Here is a 12,158-nt window from a genome sequence, read left to right as displayed (position 1 = left end):
GGTCAGCGAATATCAAAGCAAATGTATTTAATTACATTGTAAAATGAATGGATTCACATACAAGGCATAAAGCTAAAGTTACAAGGCAACCTGGACTCAGGGGTAACGTAACATAGTAAACGTAAATCCGTGACGCTCAAATTATTATGATATGTTACGTTTGGTATGTATTCATTTGTAGATTTCCATCATCAATTTCATACACACTACGGGTCAAACGTTTTAGAACACCTACTCATTCAAGGGTTTTTCTTTATTTTTACTATTTTATACATTGTAGAATAATAGTGAAGACATCAAAACTATGAAATAACACATATGGAATCATGTAGTAACCAAGAAAGTGTTAAACAAATCAAAAAAATATTTTATATTTGAGATTCTTCAAATAGCCACCCTTTGCCTTGATGACAGCTTTGCACACTCTTGGCATTCTCTCAACCAACTTCATGGGGTAGTCACCTGGAATACATTTCAATTAACAGGTGTGCCATCTTAAAAGTTAATTTGTGGAATTTCTTTCCTTCTTAATGCATGTGAGCCAATCGGTTTTGTTGTGACAAGGTAGGGGGAGGGTATACAGAAGACATCCCAATTTGGTAAAATACTTATTATGGCAAGAACAGCTCAAATAAGCAAAGAGAAATGACAGTCCATCATTATTTTAAGGTCAGTCAATACGGAAAATGTCAAGAAATTTGAGAGTTTCTTCAAGTGCAGTCGCAAAAACTCTCATGAGGACCGCCATAGGAATGGAAGACCCAGAGTTACCTCTGCTGCAGAGGATAAGTTCATTAGTGTTACCAGCCTCAGAAATTGCAGCCCAAATAAATGCTTCACAGAGTTCAAGACACATCTCAACATCAACTGTTCAGAGGAGACTGTGTGAATCAGGCCTTCATGGTTGAATTGCTGCAAAGAAACCACTACTATAGGACACCAATAACAAGAAGAGACTTGCTTGGGCCAAGAAACACAAGCAATGGACATTAGACCGGTGAAAATGTGTCGTTTGGTCTGGAGTCCAAATTTGAGATTTTTAGTTCCAACCGCGAAGTCTTTGTGAGACGCGGTGTGGGTGAACGGATGATCTCCGCATGTGTATTTCCCACCGTAAAGCATGGAGGAGGAGGTGTTATGGTGTGGGGGTGCTTTGCTGGTGATATTGTCTGTGATTTATTTAGAATTCAAGGCACACTTAACCAGCATGGCTACCACAGCATTCTGCAGCGATACGCCATCCCATCTGGTTTGGGCTTAGTGGGACTATCATTTGTTTTACAACAGGACAATGACCCAACACACCTCCAAGCTGTGTGAAGGCGATTTTACCAAGAAGGAGAGTGATGGAGTGCTGCATGAGATGACCTGGCCTCCACAATTCCCCGACCTCAACCAAATTGAGATGGTTTGGGATGAGTCGGACCACAGAGTGAAGGAAAAGCAGCCAACAAGTGCTCAGCATATGTGGGAACTCCTTCAAGACTGTTGGAAAAGCATTCCAGGTGAAGCTGGTTCAGAGAATGCCAAGAGTGTGCAAATCTGTCATCAAGGCAAAGGGTGGCTATTTGAAGAATCTCAAATATAAAATATATTTTGATTTGTTTAACACTTTTTTGGTTACTACATGATTCCATATGTGTTATTTCATGGTTTTGATGTCTTCACTATTATTCTACAATGTAGAAAATAGTAAAAAGAAAGAAAAACCCTTGAGTAGGTGTTCTAAAACTTTTGACCGGTAGTGTATGTTCCGAATTAGAATTAGCTAGGTGGCTGACGCCAACGTTAGCTAGTTGGCTAACGTTAGCTAAGCTAGGGTTTAAGGTTAGTGTTCGGAGTTAGGTTAAAGATAACAAGATGGCGCCGACAGACATGGTTACCTTGTTTCTTGCTCCTAGCCAACTTTGCAGTATTTATTTTGTGTGTGTGTTATTTCTTACAATATTTGCTCAGAACGGAGCAAACGTACCTCAAAGTCTGCTCAAGAACATACAAGAACGTTTTGGAGAAACGTGTAATTCAGAACAAGCCGTTCCACAACGTAGCAAACGCTCAAGCGAACTGAACGCATTTCTGCTCAGCTTTGGTCTGACCAATTGGAACGTAAGCCTCAAGAATTTGATCACGTGGACTGGGATACGTTCCGGGTTCCTCAGAGAATAACATTGACGTACAATATACACACACTATAAACACACTCACTCACTCACTACACTCACACTCTCATACAGAACCCACACACATTCACTGCATACATACACACACGCATACCGACACATTGCAATCACACACACGCACACACACATTTCTACACTCATCATATGCTGCTGCTAGTCTGTCCTCTTGTTATTATGCCTAGCCACTTTACCCTGCCTAATAACATGGCTATATACAGGAAGTAGCAGTACTGAGTGGATGTGCAGGGGTACCAGGTAATAACATGGCTATATACAGGGAGTAGCAGTACTGAGTTGATGTGCAGGGGTACGAGGTAATAACATGGCTATATACAGGGAGTACCAGTACTGAGTTGATGTGCAGGGGTACCAGGTAATAACATGGCTATATACAGGGAGTACCAGTATTGAGTGGATGTGCAGGGGTACCAGGTAATAACATGGCTATATACAGGGAGTAGCAGTACTGAGTTGATGTGCAGGGGTACGAGGTAATAACATGGCTATATACAGGGAGTACCAGTACTGAGTGGATGTGCAGGGGTACGAGGTAATAACATGGCTATATACAGGGAGTAGCAGTACTGAGTTGATGTGCAGGGGTACGAGGTAATAACATGGCTATATACAGGGAGTAGCAGTACTGAGTTGATGTGCAGGGGTACGAGGTAATTGAGGTAGCTATGTACATATACAGTAGGTAAAGAGACTAGTCAACAGGATAGATAATAGACAGTACCGATGTAGGATCTTAATTTGAGCCAGTTTTCTACGGAAGGAAAATAATCCTACAGCAACAGGAAATGTGAATAATTATACTGAATGGATTTTTTTTTTGTTAGGGCAAATCAAATCTTAAGTTTCAAAGTGGGAATTACAAAGTTTAGAAGCCTTTTTAAAACTAAAATACAATACAAGTTTGCATTTCCTGCACATTTCAGCAACAAAAGAGTGATCAAATTTAGATCCTACATCTGTAGCAGCAGCGTACACTACCGTTCAAAAGTTTGGGGTCACTTAGAAATTTCCTTGTTTTCGAAAGAAAAGCAAAAAATATATATCCATTTAAATAACAGCAAATTGATCAGAAATACAGTGTAGACATTGTTAATGTTGAAAATGGCTATTGTAGCTGGAAACGCCTGATTTTTAATGCAATATCTACATAGGCTTACAGAGGCCCATTATCAGCAACCATCAGTCCTGTGTTCCAATGGCACGTTGTGTTTGCTAATCCAAGTTTTTCATTTTAAAAGGCTAATTGATCATTAGAAAACCCTTTTGCAATTATGTTAACACAGCTGAAAACTGTTGTGCTGATAAAAGAAGCAATAAAACTGGCCTTCTTGAGACTAGTTGAGTATCTGGAGCATCAGCAATTGTGGGTTTGATTACAGGCTCAAAATGGCCAGAAACAAATAACTTTCTTCTGAAACTCGTCAGTCTATTCTTGTTCTGAGAAATTAAGGCTATTCCATGCGAGAAATTGCCAAGAAACTGAAGATCTCGTACAACGCTGTGTACTACTCCCTTCACAGAACAGCACAAACTGGCTCTAACCAGAATAGAAAGAGGAGTGGGAGGCCCCGGTGCACAACTGAGTAAGAGGACAAATACATTAGAGTGCCTAGTTTGAGAAACAGGCACCTCACAGGTCCTCAACTGGCAGCTTCATTAAATAGTACCCGCAAAACACCAGTCTCAACGTCAACAGTGAAGAGGCGACTCCGGGATGCTGACCTTCTAGGCAGAGTTGCAAAGAAAAAGCCATACCAAACTAGAGGCAAACAAAAGAAAAATCCACACCAAACTTAAAGACAGGAAGCAAACCAAAAAGGTGGCGCAAAACTAAATCAGATAAAGGAATGTTTTTCTAGAAATCAAATAGAGAAAGCCAACTGAAGGAGTTGACCCTCCACATCTCTCAAGACAACTGGAGCACTGGGCCAGCCACTGTTAAATAGCACCTGGGTCAGCACAGGTGAAACACCTTCCCACTAATGAGATGGCAACCAGCACAGGTGAAACACCTTCCCACTAACGAGGTGACACCAAACGACCCGCCCTACGTGCTAACGAGCTATACGTGCTAAAGTCCAACCTCAAAACATAAATGGATAAACCAAAGCCTGTAACCATACAGTTAAAAGATGACATGGTGTCATACCCTGGGTTGTTCTGAACAGAATGAGCCTATGTTTGTCTATTGTGAATAAAATTTGCTGCAACACACGCTAGTCATGTTGGCAATTGAACAACCTTTCAAATGATGCCCATCTGACCCAGATTGCAATTTAATTCAACAACTACTAGTGTGCTTGCTCTACACTTTTAGAAAAAAGGGTTCCAAAATGGTTCTTAGGCTGTCCCCATAGGAGAACCATTTTTTGGTTCCAGGTAGAACCCTTTTGGGTTGCATGTAGAACCCTCTGTGGAAAGAGTTCTAGATGGAGGCCAAAAGGGTTCTACCTGGAACCAAATAGGGTTCTACCTGGGACCAAATAGGGTTCTACCTGGGACCAAATAGGGTTCTACCTGGGACCAAATAGGGTTCTACCTGGGACCAAATAGGGTTCTACCTGGGACCAAATAGGGTTCTACCTGGGACCAAATAGGGTTCTTCAAAGGGTTCTCATATGGGGACAGCTGAGGAACCCTTTTAGGTTCTAGATAGCACCTTTTTTTCTAAGCGTGTAGGGCTATATTCAATCCGCATCGCGGAAGTTCAGCTTTACAGCGTGATTGAAATTTAAAGGCAACGTTCCCTCTTTAGCGGAGACTGAATAAACGCTGCATATGTCGACTCAATCGGAAATGACTTTAGCATTTCTATCGCAGAATCTGTAACGCTTCAGCTTCAGCTTCAGCTTCAGCTTTACAGATTGAATAGAGCCTCTAGTTCATCAACGGCCCAGCTAGGAGAGCCTAAACTAAAAATCACCTTATAGTTGAAGACTTATTTTGAGTCATAGAAGTGCATTGAAATGACTTAGGAACAGTGAACACTTTGGAGAGGTGTGTGGCCACTTGGAGACACCAGATAGTCCTCTCACTCAAACCCTTGGCATTTTGTGTCTTATGTTGCACCGACCCCACATTTTCCAGGAATATTCTTATCATGTTACTGAATGTATTCAGAGTATTTTCAGATTTCATTATCAATAAATACGGAGAAAAGTACAGTATTACATAAAATGCACATCAAATCAATAATCAAATCAGTGTAATGTTTGGATTCAGTCTTGTGTCAGGTGACCTGTTGTGTCCTCACCTTGGGTCTAATAATTTCCCCTAAATCTCCAAACTGTTCTCTTTGAATTGCTACCATGGTTACGCATTTCATATTTATTCTGTAAGTAACATTTCAATGTAGCCCTATCCACAGAGACCATGAGTGTAAAGGCTTAATGGGTCTTTATATAACCTTAAGAAACAGGTCTTTATAGCCCCATAAAGGTTTCATTTAGAACCTTATGAGCATGGTTCTTTATAAAACCTTTTTTTTTTTAAAGGTTATACATAGCAGCAAAAATGGATCCGCTATGGTTACAAGCCAAATAACCTTTATTTGGCACTGTGGTATGAAACACATAAAAGGATACATTTTATTTTCTACGCTAGCATTACAACCAGATCACAATGCGTATTTTGATTGTCTACACTCATCTAAAAATGTGGGCACAATCAGGACAAAGGACAGATGTTAGAAGCTGGTATAAACGGGGCTGAAGACAAAGACCCATAAGATCTAATCAACATTCACTGGTCACATGGTTGGTTAACAACAGGTGTAGAGTAACAGTGAACAGATTCCCAACAATGCAGAGAGAAATAGACAAATAATAGAAAAAATGATAACAGGAAGAAGAAATCCACGATGAGTAAGGATGACTAGGCTGTATACAGGAAGAAGCAGTACCGAGTCCATGTGCTGGAGTACGAGGTCATTGAGGTAGATATGTACATACAAGAGGTGGACAGCTCATAATAATGTCTGGAATGGAGTAAATGGAATGGAACCATGTGTTTGAGGAGTTCCATACATTCCATACCATTCCATACATTCCATACCATTCCATTCCATACCATTCCATACCATTCCATACATTCCATACCATTCCATTCCATACCATTCCATACCATTCCATACATTCCATACTATTCCATTCCATACATTCCATACCATACCATTCCATACCATTCCATACCATTCCATACCATTCCATTCCATACCATACCATTCCATACCATACCATTCCATACCATTCCATTCCATTCTATACCATACCATACCATTCCATACCATTCCATTCCATTCCATTCCATACCATACCATTCCATACCATACCATTCCATACCATTCCATTCCATTCTATACCATACCATTCCATACCATTCCATTCCATTCCATACCATACCATTCCATTCCATTCTATTCCATACCATTCCATACCATTCCATACCATTCCATTCCATTCCATTCCATACCATACCATTCCATACCATTCCATTCCATTCCATTCCATTCCATTCCATACCATTCCATTCCATACCATACTATTCCATTCCATACCATACCATACCATACCATACCATACCATACCATACCATACCATACCATTCCATACCATTCCATACCATTCCATACATTCCATACTATTCCATTCCATACCATTCCATACCATTCCATACCATTCCATACAATTCCATTCCATTCCATACCATTCCCATACCATTCCATACATTCCATACCATACCATTCCATACCATTCCATACCATTCCATACCATTCCATACCATTCCATTCCATACCATACCATACCATTCCATACCATACCATTCCATACCATTCCATTCCATTCTATACCATACCATACCATTCCATACCATTCCATTCCATACCATACCATTCCATACCATACCATACCATTCCATACCATTCCATTCCATTCTATACCATACCATACCATTCCATACCATTCCATTACATACCATACCATTCCATTCCATTCTATTCCATACCATACCATACCATTCCATACCATTCCATACCATTCCATTCCATTCCATTCCATACCATACCATTCCATACCATTCCATTCCATTCCATACCATTCCATTCCATACCATACTATTCCATTCCATACCATACCATACCATACCATACCATACCATTCCATACCATTCCATTCCATTCTATTCCATACCATACCATTCCATACCATTCCATATCATTCCATTCCATACCATACCATTCCATTCTATTCCATACCATACCATACCATTCCATACCATACCATTCCATACAATTCCATTCCATTCTATTCCATACCATTCCATACCATTCCATTCCATTCCATTCCATTCCATTCCATTCCATACCATACCATACCATACCATTCCATTCCATTCCATTCCATTCTATACCATTCCATACCATTCCATACCATTCTATTCCATTCCATTCCATACCATACCATACCATTCCATTCCATACCATTCCATACCATTCCATTCCAGTTTATTCCATTCCATACCATTCCATAACATTCCATACCTTTACCATTCCATACCATTCCATACCATTCCATACCATACCATTCCATTCCATACCATTCCATTCCATACCATTCCATTCCATACTATTCCATACCATACCTTTCCATTCCATACCATTCCATAACATTCCATACCATTCCATAACATTCCATACCATACCATTCCATACCATTCCATACCATACCATTCCATTCCATTCCATACCATTCCATTCCATACCATTCCATTCCATACCATTCCATACCATTCCATTCCATTCTTTTCCATACCATACCATTCCATACCATTCCATACCATTCTATTCCATACCATACCATTCCATACCATTCCATTCCATACCATTCCATTCCATACCATTCCATACCATACCATACCATTCCATTCTTTTCCATACCATACCATACCATTCCATACCATTCCATACCATTCTATTCCATACCATTCCATACCATTCCATTCCATACCATTCCATTCCATTCCATACCATACCATACCATACCATTCCATACCATACCATACCATACCATTCCATACCATACCATTCCATACCATTCCATTCCATACCATTCCTTTCCATTCATTCCATTGCAGCCATTGTTATGAGCCCGTCCTCCCCAATTAAGGGGCCACCAGCCTCCTGTGATATGTACAAATAGGAAGGGATAAAGTGACAACATGATAGATAATAAACAGTAGCAGCAGTGTATGTGATGTGTCAAAAAAGTTAGTGCAAAAAGGGTCAATGCAGACATTTAAAAAGTTAACCAATAGCTACCCGGACTAGCTATTTAGCCGTCTTATGGCTTGGGGGTAGAAGCTGTTCAGGGTCCTGTTGGTTTCCAGACTTGGTTCAACGGTACCGCTTGCTGAGCGGTAGCAGAGAGAACAGTCTATGACTTGGGTGGTTGGAATCTTTGACAATTTTTAGGGCCTTCCTCTGACACCGCCTGGTATAGAAGTCCTGGATGGCAGAGAGCTTGGCCCCAGTGATGTACTGGGCCGGACGCACTACCCTCTGACACCGCCTGGTATAGAGGTCCTGGATGGCAGAGAGCTTGGCCCCAGTGATGTACTGGGCCGGACGCACCACCCTCTGTAGCGCCTTGATGACATTCCTCTCTGTGTGTTGCAGGGCTGTCACTAGCCTCTTGGGGGCCCTAAGGGAGATTTGGTTTGGGCTGCCCCCACCTAGCTGGTTTGGTTTGGGCTGCCCCCACCTAGCTGGTTTGGTTTGGGCTGCCCCCACCTAGCTGGTTTGGTTTGGGCTGCCCCCACCTATCTGGTTTGGTTTGGGCTGCCCCCACCTAGCTGGTTTGGTTTGGGCTGACCCCACCTTGCTGGTTTGGTTTGGGCTGCCCCCACCTAGCTGGTTTGGTTTGGGCTGCCCCCACCTAGCTGGTTTGGTTTGGGCTGCCCCCACCTAGCTGGTCTCAACGTTAGGAAGCTACTGGTGTGGTATTAGGGATGAGGTTGTTTTTAGGGATAAGACTATTACAGGACTGGTGAATTCCTTACATCCCAGATTCCCAGAAATATAACAAAGAGATTCACAGAGAAAAATGAAGAGAATTTCGAACGCTGAAAGTACAACTTATTTAATCAGGATATATCAGATCATTTTTAATGTCCTTGTTTTATTTTATTTCTGGATTATGTTTGTATTGTTAGTTTTTTATTGCTGGATATTACTGCACCGTTGGAGCTAGAAACACAAGCATTATGCACCTGCATTAACATCTACAAGTCTGTGTACGTGACCAATAAACTTTTATTTGATTTATCACCACCATCTAGTGGCCACAATATATGATAATAATAATAATAATAAGCCATTTAGCAGACGCTTTTATCCAAAGCGACTTACAGTCATGTGCGCATACATTTTTGCGTATGGGTGGTCCCGGGGATCGAACCCACTACCCTGGCGTTACAAGCACCATGCTCTACCAATTGAGCTACAGAGGACCACATATAAATGACACAAGATTTGGTTCAGCACTCCAGCAATGCAGGTGGCGATTAATCCCTAATATTAGCTTTACGCTTTTTTCAAACACAACATAATAAGAACATTTACTTATTTCAGATGGATATAACATCAATGGTGCTGTCACAGACGACATAACGGCACAGATACAAAAATGAGTCCTCTATCGGCAGGCAACCGGAGGGTTACCAGTTCGAATCCCAGGTCAGATGGGAAAAATCTGTTGGGAAGTGCTGGTATCAAATCATAGATGCCATTGCCTGCTGTCATACCCTTGAGCAAGGCACTTAACCCCCCAACAACAGCTCTCTGTGTGGCAGCCCCACGCACCTCTCCAAAAACATGTATGTGTGTCTTTTGGAGGGGTTGGGTTAAAATCGGAAGTCAAATTTCTGTTGGACCTTGTGTGCAATTGAACAATGATTAAAATGGATAAAAATCTGGGGACAAGGTTAGCTACAATAACATGGACTGGACACCTGGATAGTTCAATAATGGCTTTCTTTTATTGATATCTAAATTAGAGATATAATTAAAAGATAATTGTGAAATAAACAACCTAAGTCATTATCCAGTTTGCTGTTGACCTAGCCTGGCGTTGCGTGTCTCAGGCATCTAGACACACATTGTGACCATACATTGCCTAACAGAACGTATGCCAAGCAAATAAAATCTAACAAAAGTGGGCACAATAATCTGATTTAATTGGCTCAGAATTGTTTGAGAAGTGAACCATGACAACGGTGTTACATCATACAGAATATCTAGTCAGAGAATGTTTCTGAATACAGAAAGAGGCTTCCTACTAACCACATTAAATTATGAAAACAGAATCATTACAATGTAAGGAAGTCTAATCATTCTGATCACACTGCTCATTCTGATCATCCTGGGGAAGATGTTTCTTAGTTTCGGGGGGTTTCGGGCTTTCTGGGTGGACCTCAAGGACCTCTGCTTCTCCAATTCTCTCTGGAAGAAAGAACAGAAGCTTAGAGAGGAAAGGAGAAGAGCTAGTCAAATATATTACCTAACCATGACCAACCATGACCAACCATGACCTAACCATGACCAACCATGACCAACCATGACCAACCATGACCTAACCATGACCAACCATGACCTAACCATGACCAACCATGACCAGCCATGACCAACCATGACCAACCATGACCAACCATGACCTAACCATGACCAACCATGACCAACCATGACCAACCATGAAACTAACCATGACCAACCATGATCTAACCATGACCAACCATGACCAACCATGACCAACCATGACCTAACCATGACCAACCATGACCAACCATGACCAACCATGACCAACCATGATCTAACCATGACCAACCATGACCAACCATGACCAACCATGACCTAACCATGACCAACCATTATCTAACCATGACCAACCATGACCAACCATGACCAACCATGACCTAACCATGACCAAATATGACCAACCATGATCTAACCATGACCTAACAATGACCAACCATGACCAACCATGACCAACCATGACCAACCATGATCTAACCATGACCAACCATGACCTAACCTATGACCAACCATGATCTAACCATGACCTAACCATGACCAACCATGATCAACCATGACCAACCATGACCAACCATGAGCTAACCATGACCAACCATGATCTAACCATGACCAACCATGATCTAACCATGACCAACCATGATCTAACCATGACCAACCATGATCTAACCATGATCTAACCATGACCAACCATGACCAACCATGTCCAACCATGATCTAACCATGACCAACCATGACCAACCATGACCAACCATGACCAAATATGACCAACCATGATCTAACCATGACCTAACAATGACCAACCATGATCTAACCATGACCAACCATGACCAACCATGACCAACCATGACCTAACCATGACCAACCATGACCAACCATGACCAACCATGACCAACCATGAGCTAACCATGACCAACCATGATCTAACCATGACCAACCATGATCTAACCATGACCAACCATGATCTAACCATGACCAACCATGATCTAACCATGACCAACCATGATCTAACCATGATCTAACCATGACCAACCATGACCAACCATGTCCAACCATGATCTAACCATGACCAACCATGACCAACCATGACCAACCATGACCAAATATGACCAACCATGATCTAACCATGATCTAACCATGACCTAACAATGACCAACCATGATCTAACCATGACCAACCATGACTAACCATGACCAACCATGACCTAACCATGACCAACCATGACCAACCATGACCAACCATGACCAACCATGATCTAACCATGACCAACCATGACCTAACCATGACCAACCATGACCAACCATGATCTAACCATGATCTAACCATGACCAACCATGACCTAACCATGACCAACCATGACCAACCATGATCTAACC

General features: G+C 41.6%; 2 protein-coding genes across 2 annotated transcripts in view; both read right to left on the bottom strand.

Annotated features, from left to right (window-relative positions):
* LOC311118679 (BTB/POZ domain-containing protein 3) overlaps positions 1-12,158 on the bottom strand; it is a gene marked incomplete at its 3' end in the record, with an annotated part of 445,507 nt that overhangs the window by 361,492 nt on the left and 71,857 nt on the right. The gene's annotated exons all lie outside the window — the stretch shown is intronic.
* The window catches only part of tbata (thymus, brain and testes associated), a gene marked incomplete at both ends in the record, with an annotated part of 13,862 nt that continues 12,283 nt past the window's right edge, over positions 10,580-12,158 (bottom strand). Inside the window, one exon of the mRNA XM_084193467.1 lies at positions 10,580-10,695. Coding sequence (XP_084049593.1) covers positions 10,580-10,695 — 116 coding nt within the window. The remainder of the gene's footprint in view (positions 10,696-12,158) is intronic.

Source organism: Coregonus lavaretus (genome assembly GCF_964263955.1).
Source record: "Coregonus lavaretus genome assembly, contig: HAP1_SCAFFOLD_282, whole genome shotgun sequence".
In the NCBI taxonomy this organism is placed as follows: domain Eukaryota; kingdom Metazoa; phylum Chordata; class Actinopteri; order Salmoniformes; family Salmonidae; genus Coregonus; species Coregonus lavaretus.
This window is presented reverse-complemented; position numbering and strand designations above follow the sequence as displayed.